The sequence below is a fragment of the Gallus gallus genome, chromosome 6 (genome assembly GCF_016699485.2).
Source record: "Gallus gallus isolate bGalGal1 chromosome 6, bGalGal1.mat.broiler.GRCg7b, whole genome shotgun sequence".
NCBI lineage: Eukaryota > Metazoa > Chordata > Aves > Galliformes > Phasianidae > Gallus > Gallus gallus.
The window spans coordinates 34149948-34173680 of record NC_052537.1 but is presented as its reverse complement, the minus strand read 5'-3'; the positions used below and the strand labels follow the sequence as shown (position 1 = coordinate 34173680).

Sequence of the window (23733 nt, the reverse complement as noted above, 5' to 3'; positions counted from 1 at the left end):
AAGTTCATCACACCTTTATCAGTAGAAGTTTTTCTTGGAAGGGACATGTTGAGGGCTGAAAGAATCGCTTTGTAGAAGCAGATAGCTGCAACAGGATTCAAATTCTATTCGAGCCGGTTGGATACCAAAACGCTTTTTATCTGTTTTCTAGTTTGATGAAATACAGTGAAAGACAGTTGAAAGTTTTACTCACTGCGGCCATCTGAGCTGAAGAAACCCCAAGCATCTATTTCTATGTTTCTATGTTCATTATCATAGGAGAGTCCCTGAGGAGAAGTGGCAATGATAGCAGTGGTCACAGGCTGGCAGCTATTAGGGACCTGTTGGGTACAGGTGTTCAAGGGAGCCAGAAAAGTGCATTAGTATCTATCTGGAGTGCCATCAAGAGCTATCAGATGACCCAACGTACCTTCCATGTTGCAGTTAAAATTCTAGTTGGATTTTCATCACCTTTTTAATCCTATAAAAAGGATGCGTTACTTCATGAGTTGTTCTTCAACTGTATTGCCTTCCAGGCACAGGCACCTTTCATCACCACCTGAGGACATTTACCAGTAAGGACTTCTGGAGCTGCAAATAACCTCATACACAAGTTATTTAAAAGGGCCTTTTTTTTTCCAAGGAGCCTGGCCGCTCTTTGGAGAAGAAATTGTCCCTGGGAGAACAGCAGCACCGCATCAAAACTACAACTCTCTGTTTCCAAGTTTTGAAGAGGAAAACTTCAAAACAGACACACAAAACGCTTGGTATAAAATCCTGTTTAAAAACCTTGGAAGTGGTATGTAGAATTACTGCTTCTGCTATGTGAAACTTTTACAGTTAATGCCTTAAATCTGTCCTGAGATAGACACAGCTTAGCATGGCGTTGCTTCTGTTAGTGCCAGGACTAGGCTGGTTTTGGAGTAAAAGTGAGGACAAAACCAACAATAATCCACACAAAGGTGTTTCTTGGACTGACCCCAAAGGCTGATAGGACCTCTTTTGGTAAGAGACATTGTTTTCTGATGGATCTCAGCAGACACAGCCAGTTGCTCTTTATGGACTACAAATAGAGGTAAATTTCTTTAGGGTGAGCATTAGCTGCTCCACAGAAAACAAACACACAGCAGTTACTCTGCTGCAGACTGGAGCTCTGATTAATAAGCCTGAACAGCTGCATGCACAGAAAGCTCATCTAGACATTGCTACAACATCCAAGTACCTTATTTTTCCCACTAACTAAAATATCCCCAAATTTCATTACCTCACTGATACAAATTCCCTGTGAAGGGAAGTGCCACATCCACTTGTTTCAGCTAGCCAAGAACAGTGAAGCAATTTCTCATCCATCTATCACACAAGCAGAGTGTCACTACAGGATTAGATGAAGACATAGCTGAGAGTAAGCATATTCTACGCTGCTCTGCTATATCTATTGCCACAGCCTCTGCTCTAGATGTATATCCATCTGCAGGTCTGTTATCTAAGTAACTAGCTAAGAGCTCAGCCCTGCTGGTTTGTTATTCTGAAAAAAGTAGTGTTTTTGGACTTTGATATATCCTCAGGCCAGAAATTACTGCCTTGACTAACTATGGAATGATACTAAAGATGGAAAAGAGGTACAGACACTTATAGGCACTGGCTCTCCAATGTAGCTGAAAATTTTCAGATGGGAGCACAAAAACCCACAGGGTTGCATGGCTCACCTGGAAGGTGCTTTAAGCTCTTGAGGCTTTTGCTGTATCTCATTCCTTCCTCTTCATACTCATGTTTCACACTGAAGGCCACCAAGCCAAACCAGCAGAGCGTGCCGTGATCATGCAGTCAGGACAGGCAGTAGGAAAAACACATTAGTGTGCCATAAAGAATGTGTGAAAGCCAAGCAGCAGCTGTGCAGAAATGGGAAGGTCTAAGCAGAAGCATTCCTTCAGATGCATCAATAGCAAACAGGATAACACAAGCGCGTAAGTGATCTCTGCAGGAGTATAATGCCAAAGAAAATGAAGGTACTCCACACAAGCGTCCTCTGCAACATAAGGTACATGTGTTAATGCAATGACACATACATAGGCACAGCACAGCAATGCCCTCCAACCTTGCTACCACGTTCAGCATTTCACTCTTTGCACACTGTCATTTATTAGTGTGCACCATCTCCCCCCTTCTCTGCTGAGATCGTCATCTTCAGCATAAAAACCAAGACAGAAGATAATTGCCCTGTTTCCCATTAGAACATCCAATACCAGGAAAAACATCAATGCTATCAAGAAAATCTTCCTTTTAGCACAACTTCCAAATAGTATAGCATATAAACCTACAGCAGTGCCTGCGGTACTTAACAGTTCTTTAAACATCAAAACATGCACCACTGTTGTTGTGGGTTTCTGACAAACTGATCCACTCTACATCAACTTCAAGGAGTTACAAACATTAAATTAAATTACTTTGTCCTGTTTCCCTTCTGTGAATAGCTTCCAAAATAAATAAGTAAATAAAACAAAATCAATGGGGAATACTTCTAAGCAGCAGCCAGTAGGGGCTGACACAGGATTAGGTTTGTGAAATTCACATTACCAAGTCTGTTTTGCAGTTAGGTAGACTGAGAGCCACAAACCAAGCAGGAGAAGAGGCAGAACCCAATGCAGATGCAGTAAAATTGGTATGGATCCGAACAACTCTGAGATCAGTAGCCCAGATCTAATGCTTCAGTTGTTACTGGGACGACACCAAGCTGCATGAGCTGCAATTCTGGGTGATCACAGATGCTACACCAAAGGCCCAGCGACACATTTTCTGAGAGGTTCCTCACATCTGGGAGGCTAGAACTGAAACTGCAGGAAACACATCTCAGTCCTACAGTGATAAATGCAATAGGCAACAGATCTCACAAACAACTCACCCAAAGGGTCGTTTTCATCCTCAAAGTGCTAACAAATGTCAGAACACAAAATCCATTTGCCCTTCCCATTCCATTTGTCCATAGAAATGCCTGTAACTCCTCAAAAACTACATGAAGATGTAGGTTCTCAACTCTGCTCTTAAAAATGCAGTTAGATGCTGAAGCTGAATTTCTTTCTGCATGTAATAATGGTAACAGAAGTAAATGCACACTTCTAAGAATACAAAACACAGAAGACTCAATTTGTTTACAAATTTAATGAATTACAAATCTTCTCAGAAAAATGAACTTCTTTTAAAAAACATTTCAACATAGCAGTTTTGCTAATAAATCTATAGTTCTTTTTTAAAGAATATTTACAGAACTTTAATGAAAAAATAAGACTTAAGCACCCGAAACTACGCAGAAAATAGCTTACAATTAAATGGGCAGTAAAGTAGCATGGCTTCCTGATTGCTGTACTGATCAACAGAAGAAGGGGATAAATACTGTTAATAAGGACTTATTTTTATATTTGCCATTCTGCACAAGCACCCCATGGTTTAAGAACTGCTACACAGACAGATCTACGAAGAACAGGTATCTATGCTGTATCTGTAAACACATCAAGAGAAGTACTTTCGTAACATCATGATTGCTTTACAAAACCTGAAGTTAAAATCTGAGTGCAAATCAATTCATGTTAAAAACTTGTTCAATTACTGAATTCCTTTAAAAATTGCTTCCGAAACTGTGAAGGCTATTTTCTGGTTCTTGCACTTGTTCTTGTGCTTGATCTTGTTCTCCTGTCTGTTTCTCCAGGATTCCGAGTTGTTTTTATGCCTCCTCCATCAAGTTCTTCTTTGGCTTTGTTTCTTCTTCCTCTTTTGGGTGATCTATTTTCATCATTATCTATTTGTAGACAGAAATATCAATTGTAAATTTATATTACAAATGAAACATTTCATACAAAGTCAGTCTTCAGTCACGCTGTTTTTCAGGATGTCCCCAGTGACCACATTCCAAAGATTACATCCAAGAATTCAACAAACCAGCTACAAAACCCACACTTCTGCACATCCGATATCCTTTAAGATAGATCCCCGGGGACTTACAGCTATTTCAGAAAGTAGGTTAGCATTAATGAGAGCACCAAAACCAATTAGCTACCATTTCAGCTAAAATTCCTTCCACCGATATGTAAAACTAAAATATATCCAATGCTGGAGAAAAATCCAGCAAAAATGAATATATAGGAAGACTTGTATGGTACACCTACAGCTAAGTCAGGCTTTTAACTATAAACAAAAGACTGGCTTCCTATGTAAAAATCTAGAGAGCAGAGAACAACAAAGCTGCTCTAAGAGATGAGCATCAAGCCAAGCAACACACAAGGAAACCATCATTAAACCCACATGGGAAAAGACAGCCTCCCCAGGAAGGAAATTATCCAGGCAGGTAGAAAAGCGCCAGAACAGATCTCTCATTGTTTGAAGTACATACAACAGAGTCAGGAAGTGGAAAGTAGCAAATATCTAAAGTGAAACAACAATTTATAAACCAAGAGAAAAAGATTGCTAAATTGATAAGCATGTTACATAAAGGCTACCCAGAACCTACAGATGTAGGAGCAGGAACTCAGATGGTATTTAGGGGAAAACAAGCATGAACGATGGGTCCTAAAGATGCAATGCTCCTGTTATGTCACTACCACCTACTCCTGCAGGTCAGTTAATTGCTGTATTACTCTAAATGGTAAGTTGCAGATTGAGAGAGAACATGTACAAGGGCATTTGAATATCCCAGAGGAGGAATACAAGCGTCATGTACCATAAAAATCAATTCATTCCACTTAGGAAAAGCATCTTGTTTGAATAGGGTAACATAGCTGCACTTTACTAAGTCTTCTTGCTGAACTACTCTTTATCTACATTAGCCTGTGGCAGGCTACAGTAAGATTAGATCTTTGCACACATTGTTCTATCTATACCTAACTTACCCACACATAGAAAATAGAAAGTAAATTGTTGCCTCACCTGATTTTAACTTTTTGGGTGCTAAGACATCTGCTGGCAATTGACATTTCCTTCTGCGAGAAGTGGAAGCTGGCTGTTGAGCAGGGCTAACCTCCTTTGTAGACTGCTTATTTTTTTCAGAACCAGTGGATGCCAAACACTTATTTTGAGTTTCTGAACTGTTATCATTTTCTGGCAAGTTGCCCTTATCTTGGAGAGAAGTAGAAGTAGCTGCCTCTGATTTGAATTCTACCTTTTCCCTCTTGTTTCTCAGCTGCCTACGGTTTTCCTGGGATGAATTATTTTCCAGGAATGTACCTTCATCCTCATTAAGATTTCCCTTTTGACCTCTGTTGTTGCAGAAGACATGTTTTTCCCTGAGAAAACTGGATCTAGTATCCTCAGATTTGAAACAAACTGCTTTTTTTCTGCCCAATCTCAATGGATTTTCTTCTGAAGACGGAGTTATTTCCAGAAGCATACTCTGCTGTTCCTCTGGAGATTCATCCTTACCATCTTCTGGCAAACCCTGAAGAGACCTAGAGCTATCAGGCTGTGAAGTGCTATTTTTTTTCCTTGAGTAGCCTTTCGAATAATTCATTTTTTCTTGGGAAGCAGATTGTTCAGAAATCAGGTTTTTAGCTTCCCTATGATTATTCCTTCTACCACTTTCCTTTGATAAGCTGTGTGTTCCCTGAGCAGAACTTGTGGCTTCTGACAAGAAGGTCATTTGATTCCTCCTGCCTCTTCTCAGCTGATTTTCTTTCAGAGATGAAGCAACAGTTTCTAATGGAACATTATCCTCTTTAGGAGCCTCTTCTTTAACACTGTTTGCTGGCAAGTCACGTTTTCCTCTAAGAGAAATTGAATTAGTTGTGTGTGACACCAGAGCTTCTTTCCTCCTGCCCCTTCCTAATGGGTTCACTTTTGTGAGGGACACTGGTTCCAAAGGCATATTTTGTTCCTCATTAGTATTCGCCTCTTTATCACTGTTTTGTGACAAGCCACACTTCCTCTGGAGAGAAGATGAACTTTTTGCCTCTGCTGCTAGATCGATCTTTTTTCTTTTGTCCCTTGCTGATGCATTTGTCTCTGCCTGCAAAGTTTCATTTCCCAAAGCTGGATTTTGATCTTCTTTCACAGTCGTCTTTTTATCGTCACCTTCTTGCAACCCACATTTTTTTCTGGTAGAAAGAGAACTCGTCGCTTGTGATGCTACAGCAACCTCTCGTCTTTTTCCCCGTCTCAGTGGATTGCCTTCTGTTGAAGAGGGAGTAGCTTCCGAAGGTGGATCATGGTCTTTCACACAACTCTCATCTTTACTATGATCTTCAATTAAGATCCGCTGTTTTGTAAAGGTAGAAACAGCTGCTTGTGGAATGGAATTAACTTGCTTTCTTCTGCTCCTCCTTACTTGAGAAGAAGGATTTTCTGAAGTCTCTTGTTGACCAAGTTTGGAAGTCATTCCTTCCTCATCCCCAAATGAACTCCTTTTTTGCCCAAGTGCTTTGGAACTGGTTTGTTCAAGTTCAAAATTAACTTTTCTAATTCTACCTCTTCTACACATCGCTCCATTGTTTTGTGTTTGATTCTCTTGCAGAATTTCAGTTTGCTTTGATTTCAGAACCTGTTCATTTTCTGTCTGCTTTTGATGGCTATGAACACCACTGTCACTGTTTACAGCAGTAACTGGTGTGGCAGATTTGTCTATCTTCCTTTCATCAACACAACCTGAAGGCTTTTTGGGAGCAGATTCCTCCATTTCTATTTCTGATTTAAATTTGAGTGTTACTAGCTCTGAGCTGTTTACATCTTTAGCAGATTCATCAGTCTTTTGCTCTGAAGAGTCCTTCTTGCCTCTCCTGCTCCTAGTTCTGTTTGTTCCTTGCACTGTGCTGTTTGATTCCAAGACCAGAACAGTAGTTGGCATTTTGTTTGTTTCTCCAGAAGGTGACTGTGATTTTAATCTCCGAGATGCTTCTCTTGCATTTGCCTGAGTATTTTCAGCTTCATCTCTCAGAGATGCTTCCCTCTCATTATTGGTGGGTGATTGTGTTTCAGTAACAATTTCATCCGAAATTTCCTTGATTTTCTGAACGTTCTGTGTATTTTCAGGTGCCATCCCGTAACTGTTCGATTTTACTTCTGTCGAGTGTTTCGTAGCATTTCTCGAAGACTTAACTCTTTTTTGTGTTATCTTCATTTCAACTTTGCTCCTGTTTTCAGATTCTTTTGCTGAAACAGCCTCAAAAATCTGCTCATCCTCTTGTATCATCTTTGCAGATGGTTGTTTACGAAGCCTCCTTGTTGTTGCATGAAGCTCCTCTGAAGCTTGCTTAAATTGGTCATTCTTAGCTCTCCTTCCTCTTTTAGGTGCAATCGGTTCTTCTGTGTTTTCTACTTTTCTCACTTCTCTAGCCCTCTTCATAGGCAGTAGAAGCATTTCTTCACTGTCTCCTGCACTAGCTTCGTTACATGTATTTTCAGAGTTTTTAAGATCTGTTTGCAGTTGACAATTTTCATTTTGACTGTTACTAGGTATACTTTCTGCCTTCATGTTTTGAACGTCTTCTTTTATTAATATGTCATTGATGATAAAATCCTGCAAAGCCTGTTTCATAGTTGCAGGTTCTTTTTGTAACACTGAAGAATCTTTGCCACAAGACTCAAGGTTCTCATCTGGAAGTTTTAACTCCTGTGCTTCTTTCCTTTTACCTCTTCTTGGTCTTTGAGTAGCAACATGCATTTCCAAAGTTGAAACAGTTTCAACTTTTTTCTCGTCATTATGTTTTGAAATGTTTTCTTCTACCACTCGAGCATTTGTTCTCCTTCCTCTTCCTAGATTTTTAGCTACTGAAGTCGAAGTTCTGACCTCTCCCATCTCTTCTTGGAAGCTCTTTTTCTCCAGACCTTGCAAGTCTTTTAAATTTAAATCCTTTTCAGTCTGCTTTATTGAAGCAGGATGTACAGTCTTCCTCAATCTGCTTCTGGTTGGTCTCTGGGTAGACTGGTCTTCACTAGTTGACTTCCTCTGTTGAGAATCTTCACCTTGTGAAGTATTCCCTTTGTCTTCTAAAACTGTTTTTTCACCCCATACAAAGTTTTTACATAAAAAAGAGCACAAACAAAAGTTACTCATTACTATGGCTGGTAAAAGTATTTGTGAGTTTTACTAGCAGAGTGGTCCTGTACATTTAGTATTCTTAATTAAAAAAATAGGAGAGTGCAGTGGTAACTTTAACAGATTCTGGCCAGCTTGCTGCACAAAATTGTTTTATTTGATACTGATAGCATTCATAGCTTTCAGATGAGTTACTGAAAGTCTTTGCTAAGAAAGGTGATTTTAAATGGAGACCTTTTCATTAGTGTTTTTTATACACTAGCATGTTTGGAGATGATACCATTACTACATCAGAACAGTACTACACCATTACCACTCCACCAATAGAATTTCAGCTCTAGTGAAATTCTGCACTAGGAAGTACAGTACAAATTTCATGAGCTACTTGCTCTTTGTATACTATCTAATTTGGAGTTTTTAAAGCACAAGTTAAAACTTCCTAAAAGCAAGTATATTCATTACAGCTATTTTTAAAATAGAAGTATTTATACTTACCGTATTCATGACTGCAATGAGTAGAAGGAGGTAGAGTATCTTCTTGCTTAGGATCCATAACACTTACTGACTTGATCTAGGAGAATAAACAATAGATTCACATCTGACAGGATTGGAAATAGTGAAACTAGCCAATTAAAACTAAAATGGTTGGGGAAAAAAAGGGTTTTGTTGAGTATTCTTCTCATAAAACAAAGTTAACTTAGTTTAATAACTGCATCCACATACAATACCAGCACACAAACTGGACTTAATATTTGTCATCTGAGCTAGTGTAGCAGTTTTTAAAGTGAAAGACAACACTGTACAGTTTTTTTTTAAAAATGCATTCACTAAATTGGCTGAAAAGTGTCAAAATAAAATCCCAAAAGAAGGGATATTGAAGCTGAGTCATTTGATGCTTTGTAGTGTTTTATTGCAGTTCATCACAGACAGCACTCAGCCCAGTGATACTCAGTGTTTTATCTGTGGATTCAGAAGCTTACACAAAATTCAATGCTAGTAAAATACACAAACAACAAGAGCAATGAAGCTGTGAATTGTAAAATCAGAATGGTAACTCAGCTTTACCTCAGTAACCGCATGGACAGAGAGCTCCTAGAAACAAAACACATACTAATACAAGCAAATGTATAGCATTATAGTTCTCTCTCTATAAAATAGGTGTCCATTCAGCAAGCAATGGATGAAAGACTTATGGGAACAATGAGCTATCAACTGACCAAGAGGTAACACAGTTTTGTGGCAAAAGCTCAATAATCTTTTCTTTAAACATGAAATAGAACATTAATATTTAATCTAGGGGCTACGAAGAAGCTGTACAAACAAAGCAGCATATATACTTATGAAAAGGAAGGCATAGTAAGAATTTGACTATACTATGTAAGTAATTTAAGGGAGCTATATAAAAAAAAAGAAATTGTTCCTTCAGATTTCTACCAAGCTACATCTTGTCGAAGGGGGGCATTCACCTGCAAGAAGCTTCCAAGGAAAACACGGGTTGCAATCTTTACTCTTCCCAAATCACCATGGAATTTTTCATCTAGAGGTTGCATGCATGAGATCTTTTAATCAGAATGTGACGCAATAAAACATGAGGTAGTATTAGATGGCCTAAGGGTTCACTTCAGTCACTGACTTCAAGTCTAAATAAGTTCCTTCCAAAATAAATAAACAAATAAATAAAAAGCTTTACCTTAGTTTTCTCTGGTGTATCAAATATTTCCTTCACTCCAACGAAGTCCATTTCAAACTCAGAATTTTTCTGTCTGGGTTCTGCCATCAGCCTACTCAGACCCACAAAATCATCAACTGGGTGAGATTTCTCTCTGGGAGTCTTCATTAATCTACTAATACCAAAAACATCTTCAATGGGTTTAACTTTTTCCTTTGGTGTCTTGAAAATACGGCTGATTCCAATCATGTCTTCTACTGGTTGGGATTTCAATGTTGGAGTTTTCTTAATTAAATTAACTCCTGTCACATCTTTTAATACTTTTTTTTTTTGTATTGGAGTCTCCAGCAATTTTTCAGATGCATTTTCATCTGTAATGGGTTTTGACTTTTGCTGTGGGCCCAATAGGATCTCTGCTGGCTTCAGCTTTTCTTCTGGGGTCTTCATAAGCTGCTTGATGCCCGACAAGGGCTCCACAGGCTCTAACTTCTGCTCTGGGGTCTTCATGAGCTGCTTGATTCCTGACAGGGCCTCTGCTGTTTCCAACTTCTGCTTTGGCGTCCTCAAAAGCTGCTTGATGCCCGACAAGGACTCTACAGGCTCCAATTTCTCCCTCGGGGTCTTCATGAGCTGTTTGATGCCCGATAGAACCTCTGCTGGTTCTGACTTTCGCTTTGGGGTCCTCAAAAGCTGTTTGATGCCTGACAGGACCTCTGCTGGTTCTGACTTTTGCTTTGGGGTTCTCAAAAGCTGTTTGATGCCTGACAGGACCTCTGCTGGTTCTGACTTTTGCTTTGGGGTCCTCAAAAGCTGCTTGATGCCTGATAAGGACTCCACTGGCTCTAACTTCTGCTTTGGTGTCTTCATGAGCTGCTTGATACCTGACAGGACCTCTGCTGGTTCCAATTTCTGCTTTGGGGTCTTCAAGAGCTGCTTGATGGCCGACAGGACGTCTACTGGTTCTGACTTCTGTTTTGGTGTCTTCATGAGCTGCTTGATGCCTGACAAGGACTCTTCCAGCTCTAACTTCTGTTTTGGTGTCTTCATGAGCTGCTTGACGCCCACCAAGGTGTCTGCTGGTGCTAACTTCTGCTCTGGGGTCTTTAAAGGCTGCTTCATGTTTGATACAACTTCAACTGACTCCAACTTCTGACTTGGAGTTTTCCTTTTATTTGGTGACCTCACTTGAGACACTTGTTTCTCTGGATTTACTGACACACTATCCATGTCAGTATCTTCTTTCAGTACACTTTTTCTCTTATCAGGAGTTTCTGTGGATATTGCATCAAACACAGACTTTAGAGGCTCTCTCTCCCTCAGAAAGTAAGAGATGTCTTGAAAATCCTGTTTCTGTTCTGAAGCATCTGAAGCATTTAATGGTGACACCATCATCTCTCCTAAAATAAACAGTAGGTTTATACAATTTGGAAGAAACAAGAACCAGTCAACAAAAAAAACAGTAAATCTAGGCACGCTAACTGCTGTATAACTAAGCAGAAAACAGGCTCAGCCCAAGCATTCTAATAAGCTAAAATCCAACCATGTGCTTCAACAATCAATTTGGTAATTAGCATTAAGATAATCAGCTCCTATAAGGCAAAGCATAAATCTAAAACAATGAGTATAAATTAGAAAGGAAACCAAGGTTTTTCAATCTGATATAAAAAATTGTTTTATTAGTGCCTCTACTATAAATATCAGATTTACTCATTTTTAATTATTTTTTCCTTTGCTAGATGCTCATCTTTACTAAATTCTTAAGAAAACAGAACTGATCAGGACTGTGAAGAATTCTAAGTTATACAGGGACACAATGACTGGTGTGCAATTACAAAATATACCTAGGTTCCTGCTGTAAGATGTTGCCACTGGACAAAGTTAAGTCCACAAATTACCAACTAAAGAACTGCCATGCTTCAACAAAAGATTTGCCTGAAACTATACTACATCATATAGAACTGTCACAGGAAATTCAAATACTAAAAAAAATTAAAGCAAAAAAATTTACCGAAGCCACAAAATGTTTTATAATACATTACATATATTAAAAAATGGTTACAAGATATTTTCTCTCTACATCAAGTCTGTTGAGCTCAAGACTGTTCACTGTCCCAAATAATTGTAGACACTATTACCTTACATGTACACATAAGTCTTCCTTTCCAAACAACATACCAGATTCTTCAGGAGTATGCAGATCAGACATCTCCATTGCAGTGAATGTTGGTGTAAAATTATGAGCAGTGGTCACAGCTAATGTTTTTCCACCCTTATTGTCTGGTGTTTGAAACATCTCAGTCAGTCCTACAAAAAAACATTAAGAAGAAACAACAAAAAACTTATGCTTTGAAAACAAAACACATATCAAACCAAATCAAACAAGTAACAAAAAAACCCACACAGCTGACAGAACCAGAAACAGATTTTAAGATTTCACAACTTACCTGTGAAGTCTTCATCCATACGCATGTTCTGCTTCAAGATCGGATTTTTTACCACTTTAGGGACCTTCCCAGCTGTTTGAACTGTGGTGGAGTAAGCTCTACCTACAACAATTGTAGCAGGAGACTCCGCATGACCTGTACTAAAATGACCTTTTGTTTTTCTTTCTGGTGTCTACAGCAAGAAAAAAAAAAACCAATCAAAAACACTAGTAAATAAAGATTCTTTACATTTAAAATCTAATGAGGATTGTTCAAAACTGCCACACATTTATTGGTCTTGTTTAGTTAATACATACTGCTCAGCATACAGAAGCTGTTAAATTGCAGCTAATTTAAAGGGTTGGCTCTTTATGAAATATATAGCTTGTATCTTCATTTAAAATTTGAGGGACTGTGCTCAATGAGCCGCGTGACAAGTACTCTTAGCTTTAAGGAATGCTCAGAGATTATCCCAAGAGTGTTTCAGTCTTACTCCTTTTCAACTTCACAGAATCAACTATCTAGGTCATCTATTCAAGATCATCAAGTCCAATCATCAACAAGAAGCATTTAAACTAAAATAGACACTCATTCAAATGGCAGTACAGTTTGACTGTAGGTAACGGACAAATACTTAATCCATCTATCCAATGCATTTGGTTACTTAGATATACTCTAAGATACTTTAATTACACTAAGTTCACTTTCAGTTAATGAAACTGGTTACTTATTTCACATGCTCAAGACAGCACAGTATCCAGACACTTACCTAGTCCTTAACTACTGCAAAACCTAATGGAGTTCACCAGAAAGAATAACTAGACATGATTCTTGACTTCTTCTTAAGGTCACAATATTCTTACACATCATGAAAAAGACACCAATACCATTTAACATCTTTCTAAAAAACTCACAAGGTTCCAGCTTCTGCAGCAAAACACCTACAAGCCATTTGTAGTCCAGCAAACCCCAAACCCTTTAAATAGTAGTATAAGAATATACCTTTGGTGTCCGTGCAATTTTCCTTGCTGGTCTTCCTTTTTGAACACATTTTTTGACAGCCTTTGCCTGTGGTCTTGCAACACCTAATTTAACCACTTCTGCCCAAGTTTTTGCAACTAGAAAATAAAACAGGAATAATAACCTAAATTCTCAGCTGTGCAAATAGGAGTTCATAACTATTTCTGTATGATTCTAAAGGATTTGCTGCAGTCAAACATCAGAAACTAGTAGTTGTATCATCTGATGGCACATATACTCTAGTGCTGCGTGAGAACACTTTCAAATGAAGACGCTATTTCAAGCTGAAGTTTAACAAGCATCCAGTATAGTTTTGTTTCCAGGACCAAAGAACAAAAAGACTTACACAATGTCATACACTACAGAACCTGAAACTGAAGGCTGACCCAATTCTGTCTTCACACTTTTCGTCAAGGAAATACTTTCCCCAATAGAAATTTGCCATCAACTTCTCAGCCCTGCTCATTATTATAGCTGAACTTTTCTTTGGCAGAATGTGAGGTTTAAAGTCAGAGAAATGATTTTTAAGAGAAACGTACTGACTTTTTCTTTCATCACCTATCCGAGGAACATGAAATGTCATGAAATTATGTATTTATACTGCTTAGAGCATTTAGGTATATGTAGAATTTCTGTAACCTTTCTTATACCATCTTCATCACCTGCCTCTAAAAACTGCCATGGTGCAGCTATCATTCTGTACACAGTAATCAGGAAATTAATCACAGCTGTGTAATAAAGCTGTCAGCTGACAGAACACCTGCCTCATTTACTCCAGAAATGGCAAGGAGAAGACGTATAAAATAAATGATTCTTTTTATAAGTAAAGATAAAAAATGGGAATGCCAGTTCTGAAGCTATTCTGAAGATATTATTTTATTGCCAGAGTTACTGTGCGAGTTAGGGAAAGTTGGCAAAACAAAAATCAATAGCTGTCATTACTAGATGCACAGAATATAAAAAAGAAAGCCAACCATGTAAGGGACTATCTAAAAAAAAAGAACTGGGAAGATAAAGTGTTCCCAAATTAGACATCCAAAAATAAAAAAAAAAATAATTGAAGATAATGGTGTTATTTTCATTTTACAAAAGAAACTGATGCATAAGTACTAAAAACCACTTACGTATTAGAGATGGAGTGAATAAGTGTCAAATGTTTGTGAAGAACTCTTGCTGATAAGTGAGTGAAATAGACAAAACAACTAAAAAACCTCCCATTTTGCTAAAAAATTGATACAGCTTTCAGCTGCCTTAATGAGGAAGGCTTGTGAATTTCTCTCTCTATATAGTGCAACAATCACTGGGATACTATATGTAGTATGTAGCTCAAACTCTAAAAATAAAAATGAACATAGTAGAGAATGATAAAAAAACTATCAAATGAATAAGTGAATAAAGTGAGAAACTTTAAATTTCACCCTTATGGAGTCATCTGCACCTATTTCCTTAAATTAAAACGACATCCTGTCTTAAAGTATCTTCATAAACATTACATTTTCAAGATTGAGTCTCAGTTTTTCTAGTGGCACCAAAACTGTTTCAACCAACATTCAAATTTGAAGGACTTGAAGGCTCGTTACAATTAACCTATCAAACAAAACCTTAACTCTACCATATATAAACATTGGAGCATTAAGATTTATGTCCTAAAGCATTACTGCTTTAGTTTTTGTTGTGTTTTTTTTTTTTTATGTAAGAGAATGCAGAATTTTGCACTTTTCAGATGTTTCAAAAAATCCAAAATCAGAATACACGACAATCATTGCTGTTATGGGTGTAATGAACTAAGAACAAGTCTACTTCAATCTTGCCACTACTTTTTACAGTATTTAAATTCATATTAAAAATTAACTGCCGAAACAAACCTAGTAAATTGGCACTAGAAGCACCACTTCTTCTTTTCGCATCGAGTACTGCCACAGCCCCACTTCTCCTCTTCATTGGAGTCTTCTTCAACGCATGTTGTGATCTTCTGGTTAATTTGTTAGGTGTAGTCGTCACAAAGGTTTTCTCATCTCCATTAACATGAGCAGATTTAGGTGTTCTTACTTGGTCAGCATTTTTTTCCTCCATATTCATATCTTTCATACCTGCATTCTGCTCTTCTACAATGGGGGATGGAGTTGTTACTTGAGAAACAGAGAAACGTCCTTTTGTGTAAGGTGGTGGAGAGCTTAAAGTAAACGTTGGTGTTGTTTTTCCAGAAGCAAGGGATGAGGAAGGTGGGGACTTCTGAGCCAACACACTTTTTGGTGACATTTTTTCTTTCTGCAAATGTACACTAAGTTCCTGGTAGAAAATAATAGAAGTGAAAGACAAGTTACTGCACAAAGCTCAACTACAAATGCTCCTCTACATATCTGAAGAGTAAATACAGTCCTACAAAATATCATGAGATCATCTGAAAATCCTTAGACGTTACTCTCTAAAAAGAAAACACGTAACAATTTTTAAGTTTCAAAAGTCCCATTCAACTGAATAAATTAACCAACTTCATTATTCAATTCCAAACAGGTTTACTCAAAGCACACTACAATTTTTCACCAGTTTAAAACAGCAGCAAAACCTTTTCCAACTTCTGGCCGAGCCACGTGACAGTAGTTTGCACATTCTGCCAAACTTCTGGTCTGGACTGTGGCAATTTTCAGTTATTTATGGCAAACTAGGGTCAGTAATCACAAGCACACAGAAATGCACTCCTACATATGTATGAGAACAGGCAAAAGCACAGGAGGTAAAAAGCACACACCTAGAGGATAAAGACAGGCAGACAAAGGTAGACTGCACCCCTTCCTCTAAAGGAGGAAGTTTACTGCTTAAAAATTGCTATTTTCCAGTGCCATCTTAAACTGCAATTACTATATCCACTTCCTAACATATATCTAAACAAGACGTATTCCTCATTTTGAATTTACTTTTAGAAGTCTTTGACTTTCTGAATTCCATCCACATTAATTAGTTTAGCAACTCTATTAGCTTTAGCATTTGATGTTTACCTGCATTGCAAAGTGCTTCAGTCCCTGCCCCTTTTTCAGGACAGCACGTGGCGAGTTTCCAAATGGCAAGCTCAGTCTTGCAGGAATGGCACCTCTTTTAAGGGGTGAATTGGGAGGCAAGCTTTTATCAAAGAGTTCTGGACTCAGATGACCACCAAAAGACACTCTTTTTCTTTTTCCTAAAGGCTGAGGTAACAAATCACCACTTGTCCTCTTCTGAGATATCCTTTTGGTCTTATCTATAATAAATAGCAATAACTGAAAATAACCAAGAATCAAGGAAGTCACCCTTTTAAACAACATAGAAAACAGTGTTCATTTGCACATTCTGGATTTGGAAACTTATCAGATGGCAACTAATTTAGATACAAAAGTTGAATAACTTACTGTGTAATTTTAAGGTCAACTACAACTATGCAATAAACATCTTAGAACTGACATGTCAGCAACTATATTTTACTTAAGCAAAGAAATTCTCACTAAGACTAGGAGAATTTCTCTATATCAGTTCTAACAAGGCATGCAATTAAACCTATTTACCTGGTTGCTCTTCAGTTGACAGGCCAGAAGTATTTATTTCTGAAGGGCTCTCATTGTCTTTCAGTACAGTAGCACTTCCGGAAGACCTTTTGGATGATAATCTATGAGGTCTTAGAATACGGGCATCTTCCAAATCCAGTTTCTTTTGACATCCCTCGGTGGCCAGCTCTTGTTTACCTTCACTGTCTTTTCTGTCTGTAGTCTCATCGTTGTGTTCTTGAACTGCATTTGTCTCCAATGCTTTTTCAGTTAACTGTCCAGAGGTCCTTGTCCTTCCCCTTTTTCTTCCTGAGCCAGATTTCTGACTAGCAGGAGATGCAAGCTCTGATGTGAACTCTTCTGCAGTTGATGTTTCTGAATGGATGCTTTTGCTTGTTAACTCTTTACTTTGCCTGCTTTTTCTTCTGGGACTCTTAGATGCTGCAGGAGACCCAGAATCTCTCTTTTTCAAGTTAATGTTTGTCTGATTACAGATTTCTGTCAGTGCTTCTTCTTTCTCTGATTTTCCTGGCGTAAGTTGTTTACTATTTCGTCTCTGTTTTAAGCACTTATTTTCTGCCAAAGGCAGTTGTTGGAAGCTACCATTTCTGCACGCTCCGTCTTCCCCTTGATTATCAGCTGAAATTGCTGACAGAGACTCATGTTCCAACAACACATCTCCTCGAGTTGCTGGAGTCCCAGTACTTACAGGATCTGTACCACGCACTTCTTTGGCAGGTGACATGAAACCAGACCGAAGACTCTTCCTTCTGGGCCTTGGTGTAGACAGAACATTTTTATCACCTTCTGAAACATTTGTCACATTAGCTGGTTGTGTTAGTTTATCAACTGTTACTGCAGAGCTGTTGATTTTATCCACATAAATCAAGCAAGGCTTCAGTGAACATGCTGCATTTCCATCATTCTCCTTATGGGCCTTGGGTGTAACTTCAGGACCTCTCGGTTTTAATTCCTTATGATCTTGCAAATGACTTCCCTTACCATTATCTTCTGTCATCTCCTTTGAAACAGAAGTTTGAGGAGCTTTGGTAAGACTCTTCCTGGTAGCACTTCCTACAGTTGAGCTCTGACTCAACTCTGAACTGACTACATCTTGATTAATTTTACGTTCTTCAGTATTTTCATTTATGCTTATTCCTTTTCCTTTAGTTGTGTTTCCCAGTTCATAAACACAACTTGAAGGAACTGGAGCATTCTGTTCTAGCAGAACACCCTTCCCATCTTCTTTTCCAGTTTTCTGAAGTAAATTTCCTTCTTGTAGAAGTTTTCTCCCTTTAACCTCACGTTTCAGCTTTTCATAGAGTTTACTAAAAGGAGACATCTCATTTTCCTTTTTAGCAGGTTCTTGTATTTTGCAAGACTTGAGTGTTTGAGGCTTAGCTGGCACGGCTTTGGAAAAGTTTTCCTCCTTGCTTTGTTTATTTTCATCCGTGTTTTGTTCTTTGCCCTCTGCATTATCTACAGTTTAAGCAAAGCACAACAGTGAGTTACATAGAAGTTGCAGAAATACAACTACAAGTTCCTTAAATACAGATTATTGTAATCCCCTCCTTTCCTCCACCAAGAATATCAACCAGAGTCCAGGATATAGTACTGTAAATAAAGCTCTGTTAACAATAGCAATTCTCTGATAATAAAAATCGGCATTTAAATGTTTAACAAATTTTCAGCTGTAATCTGGACTTCATTCCATATACAGATAAGGCAATATATATTTTCTCTTCTCTTCAGTAGTTCATACGTACAACTTTCATGGCTACCACACGATAAATCTCTGAGTGCAGAATAAAAACATCATTTTGATTGGCTTACCACTATTCACTAACTATTTTATCTTGTGTTCACAAAAGTGCTGTATCACTTTAGCTACACCAATGCTCCTCTGGGGTAAAGCAAGATAATAAAGGAGAGCTAGAAGTTCTCAGATGAGACATAGCAAGCAACTTGCGTGCATGCTGGAAGCTTGAAGTAGCAGGATTCCACAGTGGATTCCTTTGAACTAGGGACATTCTAGATTCTATGAAACCTTCTATCTTCTCATGGAAGTATCTTTACTGATCACAGTGAAGATGGAAGGTTCTGGAATTTAACCTGTTTGAGGGCTATCACTACTCCAAATTAGCACCTCTAGAATAAAGTTTCTTTGTACTACATCTGCATGAAATAGGCACTGTGAATAAGATTTCAATCAGCAAAGCTAACTCTGTCTCTCTAGAATTATACCTTTCACAAATTATTTTTAAGAAAGAATACCTGACATTCCTTTGCAACAGTATTGGCTCAAAAGCAATCTGTTAACATATTTTAATCACAAAAAGGACTTTGTGAGTGACTTTGTGTTGTGATCACAAAAGCAACTTTGGGACTTTGTCACTGGAAAGTAAAATGTAGTAATCAATAAAGTTGCACACATCTGTTTCAATTGTCATTTTGCATTACAGCTTCAAAAATGGCATAGTCTTTATAAACCGAATCTGCAGAAATCACTTAAAGCAATACAAACATACTCTGCTAGTTCCAGTTTAACTGCCCTGCCTGTTTGTCAAGATGTAACTATATTATTTCTCTTGATGGGACTTTGCTTTGTTAAATCACAAAGTACAACGAAACAGAGCACGGGCATAGAAGAGTGTACTGTACTCAGACTGAAAAGTCTTTAAGAATATATATATATATTTTTTTCAGAGTTGTTTTTCCTGCTGATGCTCATAGAGTAAAATTAGGTTGGAAGAAACATAGCATGGCCTGGGTTGAAAAGGACCACGATGACCCTCTAGTTTCAACCCCTCTGCTGTGTGCAGGGTCACCAACCAGCAGACCAGGCTGCCCAGAGCCACATCCAGCCTGGCCTTGAATGCCTCCAAGGATGGGGCATCCACAACCTCCTTGGGCAACCTGTTCAGTGCATCACCACTCTCTGTGAGAAGAGTAATATAACCACCCGCCTCTAATACAGGTACAAACCTGAAGAACAAAGACTTTTAGATCCTGAAGTTTGTTTGCATAACAGCTCCACTTCTGCCACCTGCTGAACATGAAGAACCTGTAAATTTGTACAATATTACAGCAGAGCAACAAATACTTACTTTACCTTTCTACTACACATCAAAAAAACCACTGAATTTATAAACGTGTAAGCACTGTTTACTAAACAGCTTTAAAAGCATTCCATTGAAATCACTGAGTATTGCGCTGATAATTTATACAGTGAGAGTTCAAGTGCTGTCTTATCATTATCAGCTCTGAACACACCTGTAGATGAATATATACAGCACATTCTAAGCTCACTTCCTTACCAGATGTCATGAAATAATCTTATTTAAGTAAGAGAATTATAAGAGAGAAAGGTCTTTCAATAGCCACAGTATTCACTGAGCAACAGTATCTCCTCAAAGGGATAAAAACAGTTAAAAAAAAAGGAAACAAATGAAAATAAATTGTTCAAAAATAGACTTATTTTGACACTTACAAACTCCAACACTACAGTAGTATAATAGCACACAGAACAACACATGATTTCTGAAAAAAAGCACACATGCTCTATGGCAAACTTCCCCATTTAACATACAAGGATACTGATCATCACACTCCACATTTCCTGCACCCCAGGAGCTCCTCAAAAATGCTAAGGATAAATTTTTAATAGCTTACCTGCATCACTAACACATCACAGATCGTTAAGTATTACCAGAAACTGGCAACTCTCAAATTAATAAATTATATGTATTTTAGAAAGTGTTTCTCTAAAGGAGTTCATTTGCATTCCCAAACAGAAAGGCTGCAAACAATCGAAAAATGATTCCTAATTTCCAAAAAGTAAACACAAAGCCCCTCAACAAAATGAGGACACAGAGTACCACAACAATACTGACACCGACGCGCTTGCAATAAGCAGCCTACTGCCACAAATTACCTGCAGTGTTTCATCTTTTGGAGATCTAGATCTTCTCTTCTTTGGAGTTGATTGGAGAGGATATTCAAATCTAGAGAAAGTTTTTAAAAGTAAAATAGAATCACAGAATGGCCTGGGTCGAAAAGGCCCATGACAATAATCCAGTTCCAACCCTCCTGCTATGTGCAGGGTCGCCAACCAGCAGCCCAGGCTGCCCAGAGCCACATCCAGCCTGGCCTTGAATGCCTCCAGGGATGGGGCATCCACAACCTGATGCCCCATCAGCCAGAGCCTGTGTCATAGAGCTCTTGGTACTGCTGCACTGCAGCGCACCCTCTGGGACCAAGGCATTCACAGCAGGTTCTTGACACTCACCTGAAAGAACGATCGATAATAGTTAGCACATCCCCATGTTTCAGAGGTACAGGTTGTTGGAAATAATCACCATTCAGCTGTGTGGGATTTACTGTACTTAAATTTGTCAATATTGCCTAAAAATAAAGCAAACATGTCAGAATCGCAGTGAGATGCAACAACACAATGAAAATGTCATTAGCATGTGTGTAACTCACCTCCTTGTTCTCATTTACTTCAATTTTACAGTGTTCTTTTGAGACCTGAGGCAAGTGGATGCGAATATCACATTCTGTTCTCCTACGGGTTAAAAGGAAAAAAAAAACCAACAGAAAAATGGGATTGCTGTGGAATTAGGGATGTCCCAAATTTCAGCTAATAATCCAAACAGCACACCACTTGTGCTAGACATTCTGCATAGAGAACAGGTAAATTCTGTATTTAGTGCTGACTTTGGTGATGCAAAGTAGTGCGAAAAACAACACTGAACTAAAAAGGATAGAAAAAGACATGAAGCAGAGAGAAAAACAATCAATCTAAAGTTGTCTAAATCATCTTAATAGCAAAACATGCCATTTCCAAAATCTGTCCAAGTGCTCACAGTACGCAGATCAAAAAAGAAGGGTCTGAACGTGGCATGGCTAAGCACAAGCCAAGTGCTACCTAACTGGCACAAGTGTGAAGCCAGAGATTACCATCAAAATCATAGAATCATAGAATGGCCTGGGTTGAAAAGGACCACAGCGACCATCAGTTCCAACCCCCTGCTATGTGCAGGGTCGCCAACCAGCAGCCCAGGCTGCCCAGAGCCACATCCAGCCTGGCCTTGAATGCCTGCAGGGATGGGGCATCCACAGCCTCCTTGGGCAACCTGTTCAGTGCGTCACCACCCTCTGGGGGAAAAACTTCCTCCTCATATCCAACCTAAACCTCCCCTGTCTCAGTTTAAAACCATTCCCCTTGTCTTATCAGTATGTCTGTAAATAGTGTTGAAGTCATTCATCTTAATTGACACTGGACATTTTGCCATACACTTTCACCAAGGAATCCGATTTGGGTCTGAGTAATTACTTAAGGTATCAACCAGTCACCAAAGTGCTGACAAAAGAGTTCCAAAGAAATAAAAACATTTTATTCATCAGTTCTAGATCAGCTCCTGTATTCTGTAGCTGAGGTCTCAGAGAACCAACCAAAAACTCTATTAGTGCTGGCACAATGGACGTGGTTAGCTGCAAGGCATGCACTTCAATTCTAGAGATAAGAATTGTACCGCTTGCTTATCAAGTGTGTACTACTTTCAATCTCAGATTTGACAGACTGGTTTGCCTCATTTCCCGTTGGCCAGAAGCTTAGAAAAAAAGCAGCTGTAGTGAGGAAAGGGCACAGAGCAGTAACAGTGAATGCAGCCCCAGCCCCATAGCTCCGTCCCTCCCTCAAACATCACCCACAAATACATAAACGTTGATTTTGGATAATAAGCATCAAGGAGGTTCCATCAGCAGGACAAATGCTGTTAGTGCTACTCTGATGCATGCCAGTACTCAAATCATGCTCACCTTCCAAATAAACACGAGCTGGCAGTGAGTGGAAAATAAATGCCGTCAGTCCCATTCCGTTTAATGATAATAATTTTCCCAAAGAGCGGCATCTTCAAACAAAAGGAACCTCACCTGTGGGAGAATGTCAAGGTAACTCATCTGTGCAGTGCTTTACGTAGTTAGGAAAGTAAATCAATGCCATTATTTGTAGGGCTGTTCAAGAGATGTTCTGAAGTACGCCCTTACTGAAGTAACTCACAGAATGGCCTGGGTTGAAAAGGACCACAATGATGGCCCGGTTCCAACCCCCTGTTATGTGCAGGACCGCCAACCAGCAGACCAGGCTGCCCAGAGCCACATCCAGCCATAGGAGCAGTGCCTAGCAGGATTCCAAAGAGGCGTACAACGTACCCACAGGGCTGCACACCTACACGTGATAACGAGCGTGTGCACGTAACGCAAAAGCAACACCTGGAGCACACGCACCTTGCTCTCAGCGTCCTTCCAAGCCGGCTGTTTTTTTCTCTCTCCAGTACGAACACACAGCAGCACACACTGTCCGGGCTGGGAGGGCCACCCCGGGCCGCAGACCCAGCTCGAAGCTCGCAGCTTTCCCAGCCGCTGACAGCCGCGACACACAGCGCGGTGCCGCCCGCCTCCCTGCTCAGGACGCGCAGCCGTTACACGCACGGCGTTAAGCACGGCCCGCCCGAAACGCGCGTTAGGAGACGCTTAGAAGAACCGTTTGAGCAGACCTGCCCCGAGGGCCCTTACCTGCGCCTCGCAGAAGCGGCGCTGCGGCTCTCCTCGCCCAGCTGCCGCCTGCCCGCGGGAGCGACAGAACCGCACGGAGCGGCGCCGCAGAGCCGAGCCGAGCGCGGCGCTACAGCCACAGCCGCTCACTGTCTTCCCGCGCGCGCCAGCGCCACCGCGTCGGGCCCTCGCACCGCCGCGCGTATCCCTGCGCCGCGCACCAACGGAGCACGAGAGCGGCGCGGAGGACTCTGGAAGCAGCTTTCCGTCCCGCCGCCCTCACCTGCCGGCAGCCTCCATGACAGGCGAGACTCACCTAAGCCGGCCGGTTGCGGCAGCCGCCCCGCGGCGGTGGGACTCTTTCAGCTTTACCAGGTGCCAGCCTGGCGGAAGGAGAAAAGAAAAACGAGGTCAAACTTCTGAAACGACTTTCGAAAAGGCGCGCGGCTGCCCGCGATTGGTAGAAGGGTGGTCACGTGGCTGCGCGGCGCACCCAATAGGAAGCACGGAAGCGGTTTGATTTTAAACGGCCTGACCAGAGGCCCCGCCCCCCCC

The 23733-nt window shown here is 39.8% G+C and overlaps 1 protein-coding gene across 11 annotated transcripts; it reads right to left on the bottom strand.

Annotated features, from left to right (window-relative positions):
• Positions 1-3116: 3116 nt before the first annotated feature.
• MKI67 (marker of proliferation Ki-67) lies at positions 3117-23574 on the bottom strand. Of its 11 annotated transcripts, none has more exons than XM_015289038.4 (16): positions 23495-23574; positions 22444-22557; positions 21106-21187; positions 20909-21024; positions 20555-20624; positions 19606-19684; positions 16642-18099; positions 16102-16340; positions 14971-15394; positions 13088-13203; positions 12107-12278; positions 11838-11966; positions 9684-11059; positions 8489-8564; positions 4894-7950; positions 3117-3769 (listed from the first exon to the last, which is right to left on the bottom strand). In XM_015289038.4, exons 2-16 carry the CDS (start codon positions 22533-22535, stop codon positions 3618-3620), a joined length of 7638 nt encoding a protein of 2545 aa, XP_015144524.2. In that variant the 5' UTR covers positions 22536-22557; positions 23495-23574; the 3' UTR covers positions 3117-3617. The 11 variants fall into 11 exon arrangements, with proteins under 11 accessions (XP_015144524.2, XP_040558590.1, XP_040558592.1 ...); XM_040702656.2 differs by having other exon boundaries at positions 19606-19669; XM_040702658.2 differs by having other exon boundaries at positions 19606-19666.
• Positions 23575-23733: the final 159 nt, after the last annotated feature.